The 22,567-nt window shown below is 43.7% G+C and overlaps 1 protein-coding gene across 4 annotated transcripts in view; it reads right to left on the bottom strand.

Annotated features, from left to right (window-relative positions):
• The window catches only part of ENPP6 (ectonucleotide pyrophosphatase/phosphodiesterase 6), a 116,633-nt gene that overhangs the window by 18,861 nt on the left and 75,205 nt on the right, over positions 1-22,567 (bottom strand). For all 4 annotated transcript variants that reach the window (XM_059909250.1, XM_059909247.1, XM_059909249.1 and 1 more), the window contains exons 3-6: positions 11,430-11,541; positions 6,752-6,893; positions 5,421-5,600; positions 2,698-2,835 (exon numbers count right to left, since the gene is read on the bottom strand). In XM_059909250.1, coding sequence (XP_059765233.1) covers positions 2,698-2,835; positions 5,421-5,600; positions 6,752-6,893; positions 11,430-11,541 — 572 coding nt within the window. The remainder of the gene's footprint in view (positions 1-2,697; positions 2,836-5,420; positions 5,601-6,751; positions 6,894-11,429; positions 11,542-22,567) is intronic.

Consider the following 22,567-nt stretch of genomic DNA (forward strand, 5'->3'; position numbering starts at 1 on the left):
TCTTAGGACCAAAGCGGACTCAAGGCGGGAGTCTTCTAGCCACACTGGTGAGTTGAGTGATGAGACCTAAAGGGAAGCTCGCTGGTGGGTTCTGGGCTGAGGCGGATTTATGGTGCAGTTACAGAAGCTTAAGCATCAGGACGTCTCACTTGCATGGGTTTCTTCCAAGTCCCTGTATCTAATGTTATATTCATAATTATTATTTTCTTAAAGAGAGACCTCCTCCCCCCAATTTTATTATAATCATGAGAGTCCCACAAAACTTCTATCTGCCTCTGATTCTGGGATATATATTTTGCTCCCTAATAAAAGTATGAGATGTACAAGAAGAAGCCACATCCCTGCTTTCCTGCTTTGGGATGAACTGAAGGATGTGATGCTTGGAGCTACAGCAGTTATCTTGTGCTCTGAAGGGAAAGCCAAAAGAACTGCAGAAGAACCGACTCAGGGCCTTGATATCGAGTTGCTGGATGAACCACCCTGTAACTTCTTACCTCTAAACTTCTAGTTATGTGAGATAATGAATCTTTATTATTTAAGCCATTTATTCAAGCGGTCTATGACTTACAACCAAGAGCATCTTGACTGATACCCCAAGTTTCCCCATCACTGTGTTTCAATCACTCATTGGGAAAACGTGCATCGTCTTGCTAGATGTGCTAATGCCAAGATACTGTATTGACAGTTCAGATGCTTCCAGACTGAACCTTCTCTGACAGCACTTACGGCTGGAGCAACTTCCCTGGTGACTGTCCACCCCTCCTGGAGGAATTGAGATCGCTCCTCATGAGTTGTCCACTGTCTTCATGACACCCTCTGGCTTTGCCACTCTCCCTATGTAAGCCAGTTTTTCCATAAATTACCTCAAATCACCTCTGTACTCTTATAATCTCCCTCCCTGCCATGGACCAGCCTCTCAGTGTGGTTGATTTCAGCTAAATATGAGAAAGTAAACAATAGAGGCACATAGTCCTACAGAGAAATGAGTGACAGTTAACTGTGGATTAACCCTCAGCATCTATTTGCTTTTAAAAACTTAAAACAATTTTACCAGAATATTCTAAATTGAAAAAGTTGCAAAACGTAAGCCCTTCTGTACGGCTTGGGAAGTTGGCTTTATGGAATAAAATTGAAGAGGCACCTGCAGTCAGGTGACCCACTTGACTGCACGTGTGTTCAGTGCAAAGTCCTAAGAAAACCACTGTAGATGAAAATGCTGTGAGCCTAGAATAACCTCACTCCAGGTGAACTTCAAACAGTGTGATAAAGTGACCAGAAGCATTAGGGCGCTTAGAGGAGAGAGCGTTAGGGGGCAGAGGGACCTTCTTGGAAACTTCCAAAATCACATGGCATAGGAAGCCAAAGTCTGCTGACCAGAAGGACCCAGCTTGGCCGCGGAACAGTGCAGCTGACATTTCTGACCAGTTCTGCTTTGCTTCCTCAGCGACCAGCTGCTTCTCTGGTCTGAGAGCACACAGGAACAACTCAGTCCGCCTGAACGACTGAGGTTTATGTCAGGGAATCCCCGTTTTCCACACCTGGGTCGCTAGATGTCCACTCATTTTGCCTGATCAGTATTTCTGCTGATCGCCACCTGCCCTCACTCTGGCAGATTGAATACCACTCTTAGGCCTTATACAGTCGTCCCGCGGTATCCACAGGGTTGTTTCCAGGACCCCCTCGGATACCAAAATCTGTGGATGCTCGAGTCCCTTATACAAAACAGCATAGTATTTGCATATAACTACACACATCCTCCTGCATATTTTAAGTCATCTCGGGATTACTCATGATACCTAATATAATGAAATGCTATGTAAATAGTTGTGAATACAATGAAAATGTGATGTAAATGGTTGCCAACACCCAGCAAATTCAAGTTTTGCTTTTTGGAAATTTCTGGAATTTTTTTTCCCCTGGATATTTCTGATCAGAGTTGGTTGAATTCTACAGATGCGCAACCTCGAATTTGACTGTACGTTTTTGGCCTTGACCAACAACTCTCATGTGCCAACATCTGCTACTCTCTTTCACCCTGTAGTCTGATCGGTTTGTGACCCAGCTTCATACTCATACCGACAGTGACCCAGGCCCTGTCTGCGGATTCCCCTCTGGGGTGCCTTCCCAGCTGGCCGGGTATCAGAAGCTGACGCAAGCCCCTGGTGAGCTTGGAGTCCAGGTGGGCAAGGAGGAAGCTGCTGAAATCATCCGGGTACCAGGCAATTAGGGTTTGGGCCCAAAATGCAAGATAAGCTCTGTAAAATCAAGTGGGCAAACCAGAGACCTGGACCTGTGGACTTTTGTTTGCCAATCATTTCTCTTTAAGGTGAAAGCAAAGCCGAGCCTCTCCTGGCTTTTCGTTGCCCTAAAGCAATTGCTTTGGTTCACAGTAACTGTTCCACTTTAAACTGAATAGGTTACACTGTAAGCCTGGGTAATTGAGTTAAGGCCCATTTGTTAAAATACAGCAAGTCTGGAGCCATGAAGTCTAAACCATGGCTCTGGGTCGGAGTCTCCAGTTTGCGTCTACAAAGTCACCTGACCAAGCCTTTGGATTCTCTAAATAAGGAAATAATACAACAAATGAGACTTAAGCAAAAACGAAATTTTTCAGGTGGAAAAGGTGAATAATTATTTACCTTTGGCTGTTTGATAGAATTTGTATAATGAATATCTTGTCATATGTTTTATATTTACCTCAGTTATGAACCATCCTTCATCGGCCACTAGGGTCAAAGGAGAGACAAATTTCCCTTTCTTGTAATAGAACCTGCTCGGGATGGCCTCCTTCTCGTAGACAGTCATGTGCTCCACTGTTCTCAATTTGTCATATATCTGCAAAGATAACCAAGAATGACCAGGTTTGCATTCTCTCTCTTAAATGTATGTGAATATTTATTGGACCTGGGGGAGAGGGAGGACTTTATAAAAACTTAATTATGTCAAAAATACTATAGTAAAATAAAAAGGTGAATGAGAAATTGGTCTTCCTGATGTTAAATACCACCAAGATCAAAGAAAAGCATTTATTCTTTGACTAGACCTAGAGCATGTCCTATCTACACCTGATTTTTTTTAAAATAAATTCATTTATTTTATTTTTATTTATTTTTGGCTGCGTTGGGTCTTTGTTTCTGGGCGTGGGCTTTCTCTAGTTGCGGCGAGCGGGAGCTATTCTTCGTTGTGGTGTGCAGGCTTCTCATTGCGGTGGCTTCTCGTCGCGGAGCACGGGCTCTAGGCGCGCGGGCTTCAGTAGTTGTGGCACGCGGGCTCAGTAGTTGTGGCTCGCGGGCTCCAGAGTGCAGGCTCAGTAGTTGTAGCGCACGGGCTTAGTTGCTCCGCAGCACGTGGGATCTTCCCAGACCAGGGCTCAAACCCGTGTCCCCTGCATTGGCAGGCGGATTCTTAACCACTGCGCCACCAGGGAAGCCCTACGCCTGATTTTAAAATACTAGTGACTGTTTGCCATTAATTACACTGCTAATTTTCTGATGAAGATGTAAACCCTGTACCTCTTTCCAATATTTAGCAGCAGCTTAAGTCTTTATGACTAAAATTAAAATCAACCGGCTGGTGTTGATTTGTTGGCCCTTAGCCAAAGCAGGCATATATTCCTGGGTAGAACTGAATATAAAATTGAGTTTATCAATTCAACTCTGGAAAATAATTAGTCTTTAGGCTGTTTCGTAGAGAGTTTCTACTGGCCCCAGGAGTTATGATTTCCTACTTAAGAAAATCCATAATTCTTAAGGAAAGTAGGGTGCATTACTAGAAAGATTTTGGATAAGTGAAAACTCTGATGGCACATAACGGGTCTCACAAACTGTTGTGTCCATCACGTGACAAACTGTCACCCAAACATAGCCCCAGTTCTGAATAATCTACCAACTGCTTTAGGCAGCTTGCAACTGCCTGATGTACACACCACATTGGAGGAAAGAAGCTCTTCCCAGCTCGTGAGCTGCTGATACTCTAGCATCCTGGAGACGCCATGTCCCTAGGTGCCAGATAGGAGATAACGGATGACGTTCCTTGCCAGGAAAACAGAACTTCTTTGCAAGAAGCCATTTACTGTGGGACCTGCCAACGTGTAAAATATTCTTCCCAGTTTCATATATAAGGAGTTCACGAGAACCCTGTGCAAACATATTCAGCACCTCCACTTGCTGGCCGTGGAGCCTGAGAAAAGGGGGCACCCGTCGGGGGAAGGAGACAAGGCTGGGGAGAAGCCGCACTGCGGACACCGAGTTCCTCAACCCCCGACAGACAGATCTCAGACCCTCGTGTGGGAGGGAGCGGCCAGGGCTGGGAGCAAGGTCTCTCTCTGGGCCAAAAGGGACGGACCCCAGCCTACACCAGTGCTCCATCAATACCAACCACGTCTCTGCCGTGGGGAAGCAGGCCCAGCCGAGGCTGATTCCTAGCTCCCTGCGGATGCACCGCCCCTGGCAGCGGTAGAGGCCTCCCCCAAGGAGGAGAGCGGTTTTCTCCGGGCGCGGAGAAGGCCCAGAGCCTGTGCTGGGAGACGACCAGGCCACACGGGGCAAAGCAGGCCGCCGGCGGTGCCACTTGCTCCGTCACCTTCTCAGCGTGGTTTACCCGCCACTCAGAGAGAAGGGCTGTTCGGAGGGAGGGGTAAGTAGGCGCCTTGCCATCCGAGCGCGCCGAGTCCCCGGAAGCCCTGCCCCACGTGATCTGCACGCCGTGGGAACTCCGCCACACCCTCGTGGGGACGCCCCCCTCGGATGGTGATATCGCCATAGGTGACGCACACGTCGTCCCTGCAGCGGGCCCGGCATGCTTCTCCGTGCTTCACGGCCGCCCGGGAGGGCAGCGACAACGTCGTCAGCACACACAGCAGAGAAGCGGCAGGAGGCCGGTTAGGGAGCCGCTCAGCTGCTGAGAGCTGGGGTCTGGACCCCGGCCGGCCGCGTGGCTCCGAGCCGAGGAGCCGCCCCACGGCGCACGCGGCCTCAGCCTGTGTCCGTTCGTCACCTTCTTCTCTCCAGTCCCTGATGAGCACAGATCAGACCGGCGGCTTTCCTCCAGAGAAGGGCCTTCTGTGCAGGCTTCCGCGGTCCCAGCTGCGCAGGAGAAGTGCTGCATTTTGGCCAAGAATGAAACGGCCCTGTAAGAGGCTAAGCCCTGAACGTGCTGAGCACCGCACGCCCTCGTCTCGTTTCGGGTCCGCTAACGTTCAGTGCCCGTTTCAGAGAAGAGAAGACGCAGGAGGAGGAACCGCTGGCCAGAGGCCACTCGGCGAGGAAGCGGGCAGGTGGGTCGTCTGCCTCCAGAGTCCCGGCTCCCGGGGCTGCTCTGTGCTTCCGCCTTAAAGCTACACGCAAAGACTCAGCAGAGTCACGGCCTTTGAGGGTGTGCTCTGCCCCCGTCCCCCCCCAACCCTTCTCCCCCCATCTTGCCTCAGAGTGCTTCCCGGGCGCCGGCCACAGGCTCACAACTGGCCCTCGGTCCTTCACCTGCTGCAGGTCGTGGAGGCTGACGTACTTATCCAGCTCAATCACTTTGTCCATCCAGAAGATGTCAGTCATGCCGTGATCTGAGAAGATGATGACGTTGAGGTCGTCCTGCAGCTCCCGCTCCTGTGGGGAGACAGAGGCACAGTCGGGACGGCGCCCGGAGGCGGAGCCTCTTACACCGGCTGTCTGCCAAAGAGGTGTTTTCAACTACAGGTTATAGGAGGAAGCCTTCTTCCCCAGTTCTGAATTTAATCGTCTGCTTGTCTGCCCTGATAAGACACGGTTCAAAAGCATCGCAGAAGTGCTGCGGGGAAGGGACGGGAGAGCTCTGTGCCCAGCCGATTAGTGCCGCACGTAATGCAGACGAGGCGCCAGCCTTTTAAGACAGCCCTTCTGTGTTCACCCTCTTTGGGTCTCTCAACCAGCTTGGGTGGGAATACGACAACTGTCACTCACCCGTTCTACACATGTGAAACATTAACCCCACCGAAGTTTAAAAAAATAATATTTTAAGTCAGACAAAGACAAATATCATATGATATCACTTATATATGGAATCTAAAAAAATGATACAAATGAATTTATTTAAAAAACAGAAATAGACTCACAGACAGAAAACAAACTTATGGTTACCGAAGGGAAAGTGGCGGGAGAGGGATAAATTAGGAGTTTGAGATTAACATGTACACACTACTTATATAAAATAAACAACAAGGACCTACTGTATGGCACAGGGAACCATATTCAATACCTTGTAATAGCCTAGAATGGAAAAGAACCATATATAATCTATCTATCTATATATCTGAATCACTTGCTGTACACCTGAAACTAACACACTAACACAACACTGCAAATCAACTATACTTCAATAAAAAATAAAATTTTAAAAAGTTTAAAAATAATACTTTGCTTAAAGTCATTGAGTTAAGGGTATGGCAGGATCAGGGAGAGAACCCAGGCCTGGGTTCCACACCCACACCAATCTGGTTACCAGACTGAATGGTTTGGTAAAGCATCGGGCCACCTCGCCAGCTGAGCCAGGCGGTAATGCAGATCTGGGTCATCTCAGTGCCACTGGCCTGGCTGTAAGACAAGGGAGCTCGTGGTACCTGGGGAGGCGTCGTGTGAAGAAAAGAGACCCCTCAGACCCTTGAGCTGGCCCAGTCAGCTCTCAGCAGTAAGAAGGAAGATGTCGAGGGGTGTGACAGTCAAGGAGACAGAAGAAGAGCGACAGAGGGAAGGTTAGCCCCGTGGTCCTGGTTTTCGGTCACCTGGATCCACTTGGTCATGTACTTCAGGACGGTGTCCACAGCCCTCAGGGCTTCCTTCCTCTGCGGCGACGAGGGCCCGTAGTGGTGGCCTTCCACGTCGATGCGCTCGTAGTAGATGGCTACCAGGTCCGCCTGGCCACTCCTGCGGAGGGGGCGGGCAGGGTGAGAGCTGAGAGAGGCCCTGCCAGCTTTCTCCCCTCCCGCCCGGCGGTCCTGGCGGAGGCATGGGCGTCCTCCCGCCCCTGCCCTGTGGTCCAGGCACAGCTGATACCTTAAAAAGAACAAGGGGGTTCTCCAAGGGAGAGACAGGAATACTGCACCAAGACGTGCCAGTCCCGAGCACCCTGGTGACAAAAGTCAGAGGGCATGCTTATGGGTCACCTCCCCTCTCAGCTCATCATGACCCAGGAGTCGGAAGAGGTGGCAACAGGCAGGGGACAGTTCTGATAACTCTCCTCACCACCGGCTGTCATCAGAAGATCAGAGAAAAGAGAAGCGATCATTCAAAAAACGTCTCCTCGGATACGGCGGGTGGGAGGGAGACGCAGGAGGGAGGAGATATGGGGATATATGTATATATATATAGCTGATTCACTTTGTTATACAGCAGAAACTAACACACCATTGTAAAGCAATTATGCTCCAATAAAGATGTTAAAAAAAGAAGTCTCCTCCATTATTGCTGGTCTTCGAGGAAGCCTCTAAATAAAACACTAGACTGTAGGTTTCACTGACCCGCAAGAATAAGAACAAGCTTTACCAGGCAACCTTGCAGGAGGCAGACAGGTTTGTGTTTGTGTTCAGGGCCTGACGTCTCTGGGGACCCAGGAAGGGTCAGCTCCAGGGTGGGCACAGGGTGAATTCTAGCACTGACCACACTTTCTGCATCCCAGAAAAACGCCCCCCTCGGCCAGGGTACTGGTGGTAAAAATCCAGCTATTTAACCCTCCGTGCGAAGCTGAGGCTGAGTGGGAACTAGTGACAGACCTGGAGTAGGAGGCTGAGGGAGTCGGGGAGGCGAGGGAACACCGTGCGATGTGCCCCCTCCTCCGCACAGCGCACAGCTTCCCACTGCCCTGCCCACAACGTCCCCCAGAGCACCTGGACAGAGCGCTGGCGCTGACGACGGTGATGGTGCGGGTAGCAGTAACAGCAACTGACACAAGAGGAAGCAGTGGAAAAGGAATGAAGGCTAACTCCTCCGTCTGGACTTTAAGGGTTAATAACTAACCCTCTTGGCAGACGGCCTTATTTCTCTTGAAACACTCTATTTAAACAAACACACAAGCGAGGCGGCCTGGTCTCTCCTGGTGTGGTCTCCCCCGACACTTGGACTGAGAGAACGTGTATCCTCAGCGCCTGTGGTGCCTTGGGCCTTGCGATGCACAGAAGAGGAAAAAGAACCTCACAGTAGCTCCAGAGCGTGGTTTGCACAACCCCGCCCATCCTTCCGGTCTCAGGAAGACAGTGCTTCTTCCAGGAAGCACCCCTGATGCCCGGGCTCAGCTGGGTGGCCCTCCGGGGCACTCCCACGGCTTTCCTGGTTCATCTCTGGGTTGTGATTTTTCACACTGTGCTGTAATTGCCCATTTATGTGTCCTTCCCTCCCCTCTAAATTGCAGGGTTTTTCACCCTGGGATGCATTCATTCTCCATTGCGTCTCAGCTCAGCCTAGGATCTGGCATACAGTAGGTGCTCTGTAACTGTCACTTGAAGGTATAATAATAGTAAGTGCTCAATAAATGATAGTTATTCTAGGTCAGGCACTATGTTGAGGGCTTTTCATACATGATCCTAATTCATCCTCACAGCAACCCTATCAGGCAGGAATACATTAAACAGGGAGTTCAGTACTGTCGCCCACATCACACAGCTCGTGAGAAGCGGAGCCAGCACTGAGACCCAGGTGGAGCTCCAACACCCTGACCCAAATACTCTGAGAGAACTCAACAGCCCGCACCAATGGGGAAACATTCTGCTAAACCCAAATGACCATGTGGAAATGGTTCTTATTCTGCTATAAGAATCCCACCAACCCCAAGAAAGTGGGGCGTGAGACAAGGCAAAGGCAGCAGTGAGACTGAGTCACTTTCATGTCTCGGCATGAGCTCTATGTCTGCGGCTTGCATGTGCCTCTGAATTCTGGATCTGAGATGAAAAGCATCCCTAGAGAAAAGCATTTGCAGATTTTGCAGATGAGGAAATAGGCCAAAAAGGACTGTAGGCCTCACAGACCTCTGAGACATGGCTAGGACTGGAAATGTGAACTTCCCACGTCCAAGGTCAGAACCCTTGATTCCACCAGCCCGGGCTTTTGAATGTCCACACCGACTCCATTCACTGCACGGGGATCGGTTCCAGAGAATGTTCAGCCTGGCGTCTTCCTTCACCATGGTCATACTTGCCAAGAGGGCACAACTTTTAATGATGCTGTGATGTTCTCGTACCCTGAGGTGTACTTCATCCACAGTTTGGAGGATATACTGGTTTCCAGTTACGGGAAATTGCTAGTCAAGTGTTCTTTTCTCTTTTTAGAACAAAACAGACTGGCCCTTCTTTAACAAATACCATGTCCACCCTCCTCCACAATGGGGATTGGGGTAAGTTATTATTTGGTTGTTTCTCACAAATAATATTATCATCATTCATACTCGCTACTCTATGAATGACTAATACAAATGCCCCCTGCATCTACAGACAGCAGAGAACAAAAAGTCACTAAGGGTTCCACACGTGTGCAGGCGGTAGGGAAAAGTTCTAACCTGGCAATGGCATTTTCATACATATCCCTAAACTCTTTTGAGGCCCATGTTCATTACACTGAGGGACTGATGGCATTTCCTCCACCACGTGTGACATAATGGAACTTTCCATAAAATCATGCCCTCGGATATGTCTCCGCATTTAGCTGCCTTTTGTACTTGTGCCTGTAGCGTCCCAGATGCGCTGGTTCACACAGAACATCCTATGTTTACGTGTGTACACTTCCAGGGTGGGGCTTGTATGTTGGAAAAATTTCACAAGGTTTACTGGTTGCACTAAAGCTCAATGAAATGCTTTCAGGTCACTACATTTTAGACACTTCACCTTAATACAGCAGCCACTGGGCTGGTTTCTTTAAGGCTATTTGCCTTAAATCTCCGTGTGATCAGAAAGCTAGGAAGTCTCACAGACTTGCCTGATGGCTTTGTGTTAGGAAGCTGTCAACCCCAGATGCCAGGAACACTGGAATTGCGATGCTTGAGATTCGGGGATTTATACACATGCTTTTTGTGAAAGACTTCTATGTTGGAGCTCGTTGATTCATGAGGGACCTGAGTCTTCAAGGGCTAAGAGCTCTTGCCTGTTGGAGTTTAGCTGACAAATTCTTGGTGGCCAGCTGTTTTCCACATGGGTCTGGTCTCCATCACTGGTCAGCTCATTTGTAATGGAGCGGTTGGGTGAGGAGTGATGGGTGGAAACGCTTGCAGATCTGTTATTGGCCATTTATAGCTTTCAGCCCAGGAACCATGCCAGAAAGACATGTGGCCATCAGCCCAATTACCTGAGAGCTGCAAGGGGCCCCCAACCGTGGACTTCAGGGACACCCAGATCTCCCATCACCTTAGGATCCTGTCCAGATTTCTTTTCAATGTAAAGAGTTCAGAACGTCACATCCATTTTCCTTACTGAAGTGGGTTGGAGAGAATTAGGGAGAGAGAAATGGAAGTAGTTTAAAGGAATGGTTGAAGTTGCTGAGTGTTAAAAAAAAATTGAGGGACTTCCTTGGGGGCACAGTGGTTAAGAATCTGCCCGCCAATGCAGGGGACACGGGTTTGAGCCCTGGTCCGGGAAGATCCCACATGCCGCAAAGCAACTAAGCCTGTGTGCCACAACTACTGAGGCTGCGATCTAGAGCCCACGAGCCACAACCACTGAGCCCGTGTGCCACAACTACTGAAGCCCACGCGCCTAGAGCCCGTGCTTCACAAGAGAAGCCACCACAATGAGAAGCCTGTGCACCGCAACAAAGAGTAGCCCCCTCTTGCCGCAACTAGAGAAAGCCCGCACGCAGCAACGAAGACCCAACCCAGCAAAAAATAAATACATACATACATTTTAAAAAAAATTGAAAACTTAGAAATAAGTCAGTTTCCCTGACACACTCTTGTGTGCTATTCAGACCATTACTGATCTCTGCATTTTTCAAACTGGGTGTGATAGTTCCATGTGGAAGAGAAAAAAAAAAAAGGTTCTATGTTCTAATATGCTAATAGGCTTTGTACATTTCCAAGAAGATGGCAGAGTAGGCAATTTTTCCAAATTTATTCCATCAAAGATCTTCCTTCTTTTGTCAAAAACTTATATCTTTGGAGAGTCAGGCATTCACTATATCATGATTAGAGAAACGCTGACATTCACATTGCTTCTCTATTTTCCATCAACACAAAGAAGAAAGTCCTAAACCCCTGGGGACTTCCTTGCTCTCAATTCAACGTTTCCAAAGAATGCCCCTACCTAAAATTACTCAACGCACAATCATTCTCTACTAGAGGGTAGCAATCACCGTGTGAGAGGCTTACTACCTCTCTTGAGACATATTTCACCTATACCAAGCCTTCTTAATCCACTTTAGCATTCATTATTGGTCCTGGAAACAGGAAGAACAGTGGCATGGCTAAGGATTTGGGACACTTACTTGAAGAAGTCAAGAGCATCGCTGACTGCATTGGCAAAATTGATATCCGTTGGGACATTTTTATATTCTAGGCAGTAAGTAGGTCTGACACCAAGAATCTCAACCTCACAGCCTAAGAAGGAAAAAGATGGTAAATGGTTACTTTCTTCAATAATCAAGGTAGGGTTATGAGCCTATTTTAGGAAGCAAATACCATTAGTCAAAACAAAAATTTGTGTTCCTTTTCATGAAATAAAAGAATGTATTATTGATAAGTGGTGTATTTAACTCTAATTTTGTTTAACTGGAGCAGAGGCTCTTAAATGTCATTCCTATACAGCACTGGTGTCTCATGACAGGGACTAGCAAAAATTGGTTAATGGTTGTCTTTCCCAATTTGAAACAACAATAACAAAAATTAGTTAGTACACAGAATGTCTCAACTAAAACTTTTTTCTATAGATTTTTTTTAACTACTAATTCTTCTAGTGCATCTTTGCCTATTCTAGAACCAAGTATGAGGTAATATCTGATTAGCCTGGGAATAAGAAACTAAAGACTTCACTAGTCTAACTGGACTCAGAAGTACTGCACTGATGGGCAAGTCTAAAAATCACTGAGTTAAGGCAAGGATCCTGAGCCATGCCCTTACCTCTCCCAAAATGAAGTAAAAGAATGAAAGGCATTCAGATGTTAGGAGCTGCTGTGGCCTCAGCTTTTCTGCCCCAGGCCCCTGAACAAGTTGTAATGGTTGCCCCGAGGAAGTGACATCCAACCTCATTATCAGAAAATAGGGCAGGAGAGGAATGTGCCAGTCTCAGTTTGTTAGTTGGGTGTATTTAGTGGGCACCTACTAAGAACTAGTCACTATGTTCAGACATAGTGTCTCCATCCTGCGGCATCCCAGAATCTAGCCTAGTAGGAGGAGGATTCCGTGCAAACAGTGTAATAGTTGAAGTCTAAAGTGAAGTGCACATTTACTGGGTGGTGAGGGAACTCAGACAAGGCACATTTAATTCAGATATTATTTCCTTCTGGAAGCTTTCCTCGAATCCCCGTGTTGGGCTCAGTCTGACAGACTGTGTCTGGCCGATGCGTTGGGGTTAGAATTGGGAAGAAAGGGACGTCCAAGCAAAGACAGTAGCAGAAGCAAAAGTTCAAAGTGAGAAACAATAAGGTGTGTGTGTAGAACAGCAAGCACGGTAACGTTCCCAGGCAAGGGGGGTCTGGAGACCAGATGGTGAGCTTTCTTGTAGCCCAGAGAAAATGATTCCCACTTACACTTGGTATGATCCTTATGAATCCTATAAAATAGCTGATGGTGCCTTCATTTTACACAGGAGGAACTGAGTCGAAAAGGTGAAGAGACTTCCCCATTGTCTCAGGGCAATAATGAGGAAGAGCTAACATTTGAATCTAGTTTTATCTGACTCCAAAACTTTAGGTATTCTTTTAAAACAGTATCTGACGAATTCAGACGTGCAAGGACAGACATTATGGACATTAAGGACAGACAGACATTTTTCCATACTATTAAGATTTACTCAAGCTTATCGAGAAATAAGTCAAAACAAAAGAACCCAAGAATGAATAAGATAGGGTCTTAAAATAAATAGCAGTAAACGATGAAATCACAAAATATAGTTAAGTATTAGTAATATTAATGTAGTTATGTAAAAATATTTTATTGAAAAATAAGGTGCATATTTTAAAAAAATGTTTAATGTAATGACCTGGATCTAAAGTTCCCAATTATTTTAACAAAAATGAAAGGAAAAGCATTTTCATTGTTGTTGGAGGGAAGGGATGGTCAATATATAGTGTTCATTCTATAGATTAGTGTTCAGACATTGATTTAAAAGTTTGGAATATACAGAAGAAAGTTGTATGCATAACTTCAAAATTACTAAAGGAAGAAAAAGAAGCATACAAAATTAATCAAATATCAAAGTACATGAAAAGTAAAAAAAAGGAAATATCTAGGAAGCACTAATATTGAAAGCATAATAAAAGAGAAAATCAAATATATTCATTTCAAAATAAATGTGAATGGGTTGCACTCTACAAGAATGTCAACATGAAGAAACTATAAACTATTTTTAAAATTTACAGGTTAAGTAAAATGACACAGCAAGGTTAGATATAAAAGAATAGACCAAATAAACTCCCCCAAAAGTAAACCAAAAAAATCAGCTCTATCAATAGTATTAAAGTTGATTATGGTCTCAAAAGCCTGAAACAGCTACAAATCCACATTAATAGTTTAGAATGTAAATGAGTATTTATATATCATAAATACACACAAATATACATAATTATTATTAAATAATTCTTATAAGAATGGAATTGTTATAAAAACACAAAAGTTGGAAAAACTGATCATATCCTCATCCACAAAGAAACTCTCATTAACTTCCAAAAAAGTAGAAATTATATAGCACAATGCATATTATCTGACCACACGTAATAAAACTATAAATTAATTATAACAATTAACTAAAAATAAATCCAACTCCTTGTAAATAAAAAAGAAAACCTTTATGAAACGATGTAAAGAGGAAATGAAAACTTCACTGACAGGCTAGTTATTAACAGTGAAAATTCTACATTTCAAAACTTCATGGGGGGACTTCCCTGGAGGTCCAGTGGTAAAGAATCCGCCTTGCAGCGCAGGAGATGCAGGTTCAATCCCCCGTCAGGGAGCTAAGATCCCGCATGTCGCGGGGCAACTAAGCCCGCGTGCCACAACTACTGAGGTCACACGCCTCAACTAGAACCCGCGCGCCACAACTACAGAACCCACGTGCCCTGGAGTCCATGAGCCACAACTAGAGAAGAGGAAACCCACACGCCACAACTAGAGAAAAGCCCGGGCACCACAACAGAAGATCCCACATGCCTCAACGAAGATCCTGCGTGCTGCAACTAAGACCATATGCAGCCAAAAATAAATAAAATTAATAAATAAATAATAAATAAATCTTAAAAAAAAAAACAAAAACTTCATGGGACACATTTTCATTTAGGTCCAAAGCAAATCAGGAGCGCTGTCATCACCGCTATAATTTGTTACTGTTATAGAACTTCTTATCAAGGCAATTAACAAAAAACAGAAATTTAAAATGAGTGCTGGAAATCAGGAGGCATGCATGAGTGTTCCTCTATGGGAACATTTTTTTAAAAATTCTGTCTGTAACCCTTGGCAAAATACTCATTTTGCTTCATGACACAGTACAGAACACATACTCTCACAGAGGAAACAGAAGTTTCACTAAAATATGAGCAAAGCACGCTAATACTTTATTCTATTCTATTCTGTTTTATGTGGGTTTTTAAAACACTGGTTAACAATCCACAAATTGATGTCACTGTCCGTTATGAATCAAGACCAGTGTTTGAAAAACACCAATATGAGGCACACAACCAGGAGTGGATTTCTGGGTCACTCTGCTCCAGAGTGGCAATGTTCGGCAATATTTATATAATTTTTATTGTATACATGCTTTTCCTTGAAAACCACTTCAGAGAACATATTCTAAGAAAATAAGTTTGTATATACAAGCACCTTTATTACAATATTATTTAGAATATAAAGTGAAGAAGCAATTTAAACATTTGGTAATAAAGGTATGGTTAAATTACACACATCCAAATAATGAAATACCATGCAGGCATATAAAATTATTATGCCATTTGTATTTACTGCCATACTATTTTAAGTGAAAAAAGGCTAGTAAATAGTTTGTGAAGGATGATCTCATTTTTGTAAATATTTAAAGCATATTTAGGGCTTCCCTGGTGGTGCAGTGGTTAAGAATCTGCCTGCCAATGCAGGGGACATGGGTTCGAGCCCTGGTCCAGGAAGATCCCACATGCCACGGAGCAACTAAGCCCATGTGCCACAACTACTGAGCCTACACTCAAGAGCCCGAGAGCCACAACTACTGAAGCCCACATGCCACAACTACTGAAGCCCACGTGCCTAGAGCCGGTGCTCCGCAGCAAGAGAAGCCACCGCAATGAGAAGCCCACACACCGCGACGAAGAGTAGTCCCCGCTCACTGCAACTAGAGAAAGCCTGCGTGCAGCAATGAAGACCCAACACAGCCAAAAATAAATAAATAAATAAATAAATTTATTTTTTAAAAAAGCATATTTATGTCTAAGAAAGAGTGGAAGTGAATATAACAAAATATAAGACAGGGCAAAATTTGTGTGGCTGGCTTGGTAGACTTTTTTTGGCTAAACTGAAGCCATTCTGAACTTCTTTCTTCCTTCCCATCCCTTACTAAAGAAAGAGGAAAGCTTTCTCATCTGCCCAGGGTCCCTTGTGAGTAGGAATGGTCATGTGACTCACTACTGGCATTGAGATCTGCTGAGATGCTTAGAGTGGGAGGCTGCGCTTTGATATGAAAAAATTAACATGAGTTGCTAAGCACTACCTCTTTTCTTCTTCTGCAGTTTGGAATGTAGGTTGTAAGGACATGATCCCTGGACTGGCAGCAACCATTCTGAAACCATGAGTCAACAAGCATGAAGGTAAAAAGTTAATATGCTAATATAGAGCAGAAGGATAGAAAGAGCCTAGGTTTTTAAAATGACATTGTTAAACAGCTGAACTACATAAAGTACATACTTTTTATGTGATACAAATAAATTCCTATATGTTGAGTCACTGTTGGCTAGGTTCTCTAAAACTTGCAGTAGATAGTTCGTAACTGATACAGAAGGATCACAGTTGACTTTTATATTCTTATTATTGCTCATTGAATTGAACTAACTTTCCTAAAATAAATATGTTATTTTTGTAATAAGAAACCAAAAACATATTTTTAATGATAACTTCCAACTTCCTTCTAATATACCCATTAGGACACAAAAGTTCTATTGTATGAATATCCAGTTTTTAAAAATTATGAATAATGCTGATATAAACATTCTTGTACACGTTCTTTGATGCACTTAGGTATGCATTTCTGTTGTAATATGTGTAGGAGTAGAATTGCTAGATTTGGGGTATGCGTATGTTCACCTTTACTAGATAATGCCAAATAGGTTTTCAAATTTGCTATATTAATTTGCTCCTCCTGGCACTATATGAGACTTTGTTACTCCACCCTTGTCATCACTTGGATGTATAACTATTAATTTCCATTTAAGAATGACTTTACTTGCATCCCACAATCCAAATATCCATAGTTACTTCTTCTTTGAACCATGGGTTATTTAGAAGTCTCTGGTTATTTTACAAATATATAGAATTAAAATTTTTCTTTTTATTATTGATTATACTTTAATTACACTGTAGTCAGAGAACACATTCTGCATGATTTCATACAGTTCCAATTTGTTGAGAAATGCTTTATGGCTAAAATATGGTCATTTTTGACAAATGTTCCATGTGTACTTGGGAATAATGTGTATTTAGTGGTAGTTGGGTACAGTGTTCTAGTAATATCAATTAGGTAAATACATTAATTATGTTACATAAATTTTCTGTATTCTTCTGTTTTTTTATTTTCTTATATTATCAGTTACTGAGAAAGATGTCTTAAAACTTACTATCATTGTGAACTTACCCATTTCTCCTTTTGGTTTTATCAATATTTGCTTTATTTTGAGATTGTGTAATTAGGAGCATGAAAATTTAGAATTATTACAACTTCTTGGTAGACTGAACTTTATATCAACGTGAACTGTCTTTCTTTGTCTTAAAAATAGTCTAAGCTTAGAGTCTGCACCGACTGATGTTATAGCTGCACCAGCTCTCCTTTGCTGAGTGTGTGCTATGTCTTTTAAAAATGCTATTACTTTCAACTTTTCTGCATCCTTACATTTAACGTACGTCTTTTATAAGCAGCATATATTAGTTTTTGCTTTTATCCAGTCTGATAGTTGTTTTTAATGTAAACTTCTATTAAAGTTTAACATAGATACATACAAGGTGAATAAATGATACGTGTGCTGTTCATCCTGACAAAGTAAATGCAGCTGTGTAGCCAGCACCCGGATCAGGACCCAGAACATAACCTTCACATACAGGCACCTCCTCATGCCCCCTTTTAGTCACTGCTCTGCCAAGTGTAAACACTATTCTAACACTGTAGATTAGTTTTACCTGCTTTTGAGCTTTATATAAATAGACTCATTCAGATTAATTGGAGTATTTAATGAAATATTAGTTAAAAAAAATAAACGTTTACTTGCAATGTACTTAAGGAAATTTTTATGTTTACATCAGCCACCTCAATACATGTCTTGTATTCATTACACATTTGACAGTTTTTCTCTCCTTTCTTAATTCCTTTTGGATTATGTATGTATGATTATTATTGTTCCTTTTCCTCTCCTCTATTACCTTGCTATCTGTATATTTTAATTAATCTCTTTCTGGAATAGTGCCCTAGAGATGATTTTTAAAAATTGAAATATTGGTCAATCGAAATCTAATATAAATTTGCACTCCCACAACTTCCCAGGCAATGCAAAGACATTTGAACACTTTAACTTTGAATTTTACATTTCTCCTACCTTCTGTGCTTCTGTTGTCATGTATTTCCATTCCGTACAGGTTTTTAATCTAAAAATTATTATTACTACTATTATTATTAATTTAGTTTTTCCTACACATTTACCCTTTCTGTGGCTCTTCATCCCTTCCTCCATCTCTGTGCTTCCATTTGTGACAATTTTCCTTCCACCTTAAGAATTTAGCATTTCCTCCACTCTAAACGTGCTGGCAATAAATTCTCTCAGTTTGCTGTCTCTAGAAAAAGTCATTATTTTGCCTTCCTTTAAAAAAAAAAATTATTTATTTGGCTGCACTGGGTCTTAGTTGTGGCACGCAGGATCTATTTCCCTGACCAGGGATTGAACCCGGGCCCCCTGCATTGGGAGCATGGAGTCTTAACCACTGAACCACCTGGGAAGTCCCTTGCCTTCATTTTTGAGGGATATTTTCACTGGATATAGAACTGATCATTATTTTTCTTTTATCATTTGGGGATATCATTCTATTGTCTTTCTGGATTCCAGTATTTCTGTTGGAAAGTCAGCTGTCAGTCTTATCACTGCTTCTTTGAACAATTTTCTATTGCTGCTTTTAAGTTTTTCTCATTTCTGTGGTATCAGCAGTTCTGAAATTCATGGGTTTCACAGCACTTCTTGAGTCTATGATTTGATATTTCTTGTCTGTTTCAGAAAGTTCTCAAACTTTATCTCTCAAATATTACTTGTGTCTCATCCTCTCTCTCTAATCCTTCTGTGGCCTTTTCACTATGTCCCATATGTCTCGAACATTCTTTTCTGCCTTTTTCATCTTTTTGCCTATTTAAGCTGGAGAGCTGTCCTCAGTTATAGAGTTCACTTTTTTTTTTTTTTAATGATTATTTATTTATTTATTTTTGGCTGCGTTGGGTCTTCGTTTCTGTGCAAGGGCTTTCTCTAGTTGTGGCAAGCAGGGGCCACTCTTCATGGCAGTGCGCGGGCCTCTCACTATCGCGGCCTCTCTTGTTGCGGAGCACAGGCTCCAGACGCGCAGGCTCAGTAATTGTGGCTCACAGGCCCAGTTGCTCCGCGGCATGTGGGATCTTCCCAGACCAGGGCTGGAACCTGTGTCCCCAGCATTGGCAGGCAGATTCTCAACCACTGCATCACCAGGGAAGTGCTAGAGTTCACTTTTTAAAAAAGATTCTAGTTTACTAGTGCAAGTCTCCATTTTGTCATTTAGTTCTTTTATCATAGCTCTCTTTAAAGTCATATCGGCATCTGGACCAGTGGGTTTGAGTCTATTGTCTACTGTTTTTCTCTTGATTTTTCAGTCAAGACTTGTCTGTTTATTTCTCCTGAGTTTCCAGTCAGGACTTGTTTTCCCATATTCTGGTTATTTTTTATAACTGAATGCTGCATATTGTATATGAAAAATTGTAGATATCATTTGACACTCCACATGTTGTTATCTTTTTCTAGAGAGCACAGACTTTTTGCTTACGAAGGGCACCTAGGCTATAGGCAGACCATCTTAACCCAGAGTGGATTTACTCAGGGATTAAGATGACTCGAAGCTCAGCTTGGGCTTTATGAAGGCTTCAGTCCTCCAGAGGGTTTCACCCCTAGTTTACTTCTAGCTCCTTCTTACTCCAAGGGCATTGTCCTTTATTGTCCCAACTGAAAGTCTAGGATGTTTACTAGATCTCTTCCGCTTGGTGGCCCGTGAACTCCAATTTTTGTCATGTCCCCCATCCTGTGATTCTGTCAGAACCTCAGTTCAGTTTCTTAGTCTCTCAGCTGCTGCTTCTGCGATCAGTGTTTAAATGCAGGGGAGACATGGTGCCAATTTCCAGATACACCTTGTTCTCTAGGTCTTAGTCTGTCTCTGATCTATCACACTGTGTGCACATGCACGTGCACACACACACACACACACAGAGTCCAGCAGCATTTTCAGTTGTTGCTGGTGAGAAGAGTTGTTTCAAAGTAGCTTTGCCTGTCGTTGTACCAGTGGAACCCCAAATTTCAATAAGTGATTTTTTTAAATAAAAAGTTACATTTTATTGGAAATGCATCTCATAATGAAAGGCATAGGATGCTTTTAAAAATCAGTTTGTATATCCATGGATGAATATGATTGATCTCTAGAATGAGACAAGCTCAGAATCCATTCTATTCCTATTTGTTAAATCTAAGTGATAAGAAAGTTGTTTACATAAATAAGTAGATGGAAATAGAAGTAGTCTGTCATTTAATTCTTTGAATGGCTTCTTTGAATGCCAACATTCACATAGTGATCTATCATCATAAATTTTTAAATAGTGTTTCAGCTGACAACTCAATTAAGTTTTTCTTAAATAATTTAAAAGAGAGCATTGGAAAATACTTGACTATTTTTACGTTTTGTTATTTTGTCACTAGATGCATTCTTTTCTATACACCTACACTAACATTTTGAACTGTTTCTTTGTTTGGCCCTGGAGGCTTTTATATACTGAGGCAATGCACCTTAGTAAGGTTCTTGATTGCTGAGGGGTACTCCTTTCTTTTTTTTTTTTTTAATTAATTAATTTATTTATTTATTTATTTTTATTTTTGACTGTGTTGGGTCTTCGTTTCTGTGCGAGGGCTTTCTCTAGTTGCGGCAAGTGGGGGCCACTCTTCATTGCGGTGCGCGGGCCTCTCACTGTCGCGGCCTCTCTTGTTGCGGAGCACAGGCTCCAGACGCGCAGGCTCAGTAGTTGTGGCTCACGGGTCCAGCTGCTCCGCGGCATGTGGGATCTTCCCAGACCAGGGCTCGAACCCGTGTCCCCTGCACCGGCAGGCAGACTCTCAACCACTGCGCCACCAGGGAAGCCCCCTAGGGTACTCCTTTCTTATATAAAGTAGGAAAAGGACATGTTTTTAATCAGGACAATTTTTGCAATATATATGAAAGTTGCTGATCTTAAAACAGATTCCCTTAAAATTAATCTTGCTCTTGGAAATCCTTACAGTTTGAAGACCCTGAACCAGGAAACTAGGCATTAGTGCTGCTACTCTAAGGGAACTGTAAAGTTCAGAAAGCAGCAGGGCTTAGAGTGGTGCAGGCAGTTGGAGGTAAGATATGACTGATAGTTGTCATTTATTCTCAGGGTTGTTCCCCAGCTGAAGCGCTATAAGCTGAGCAGAGAGAGGGAAAATCTTCACTGCAGAGCAAACGGAGCATTACTGCTTACTCTTCAGATAAGCAGAGAGCCAGACAGTGGAGTGAAAAGATTGTGTCTCAACCCAGCAGAGATGCCCTGACGCTGCAGACACAATTAATTTGGATTGAAGCTACAAACCTTCATGTGGCCCTGAGAAGGGAGAGACCGGTACCCAAGTTCACAAAAACTGAGGCAAGTGCAATCATTCTGCGCTCTCTGTCCTGAATGGTCTCTCCCAGGTGAAATCTCCAAAGGCAAAAACCATCACCAGACCTCTAATCTTAAAACCCAGAATGAATAAAAATGACTGGCAAAGGAAACAGCCAGCAAGCGATGACAGATGCCACGATGCAATGGAACATGGAATTAGTGAAAGTGGTAGATTTAGAGAGAGCAAGGTTCATTATTCCGGAAGAATTAGTCTGGGGGCTTCGTTTTGTTTTCCTTAGTCTTTACCTGATGGAAATCATCAGACTGGAAGGGGTGTGCTGTGTGGATCCCACAAGCTATTTCTCTAATCAGGAGTCTGTGGGCCCCTTTCTGGACCCACCGTGGGCTCAGTCTGTGAACCTAGGCGCACTGCTCAGCCTCTTGGGCTGTTGCCTCCAGGCCATTTTCATGGCCTCCCAGGGAGTGTGGATCTGGTCAACTGAGGTCCTTCAGGTCAGCCCACCGTGCCTGAGGAAAGCAGGGATTCCTGAATCTCTGCACAGGGGTCTGTGGGGAAACAAAGGCAGTGGCCTGGCTTTTGCAGTTTCAAAGACCAACCAGGAACTTGGCAGTAAGATTTTGGTTTCACCAGTGCTTCAAGGGCAGGCTTTGGCTTCACTCCATCTTATTTCCTCATTGCTCCCAGGGAACTTGAAAGGCAATTGCCCTTAATTAGGGCTCACTGTTTAGGTCCTCATCTTATCTCTGTCTAGAGTCTGCCTTCCTGCTGGATAGTCCCACCTCAGCAACCTAATAAATATATCCTGAGCAGAAAATACGGAGTTAGAGGGAACTTCTTAAAGGACAACCAAAGAGGACCACCACTAAGCCCATGCATCTTTGTGCCAAAAAAAATTTTAAGTCACTTCTTCTTCAAAACACTTAACTTACATCTGCTAGACATTTATTTTACTATATCTATTTTGTCATGGCAACATGACTGTCACAGACCAACATATTGTCAAAATAAATATGCAAATCTATGACGACTATAGTGCGAGCCACACCCCCGTGGACGCAGCATCCGGGCACAACGAACAGCTTTCACGGCCCTTCACGGCAGCCTTACATCAGTGCCTTTTATTTTGCAGCTGAGAAAACAAACGCCTGAGATGGGAGAAGTGACTGTCCCAAGGTCTCCTTGCCACCTAGTAATCAGCTTCCTGGCTCTGGTACTTTTCCGCTGCTTTCCTGACTGATCCTTGCTTCCTGCCAACTCTCTCCAAGGAAGTTGAGCCCATGAAAATCGCACTTCTCTAAACTTCCTAGAAC

Source organism: Balaenoptera ricei, chromosome 21 (assembly GCF_028023285.1).
Source record: "Balaenoptera ricei isolate mBalRic1 chromosome 21, mBalRic1.hap2, whole genome shotgun sequence".
In the NCBI taxonomy this organism is placed as follows: Eukaryota; Metazoa; Chordata; class Mammalia; order Artiodactyla; family Balaenopteridae; genus Balaenoptera; species Balaenoptera ricei.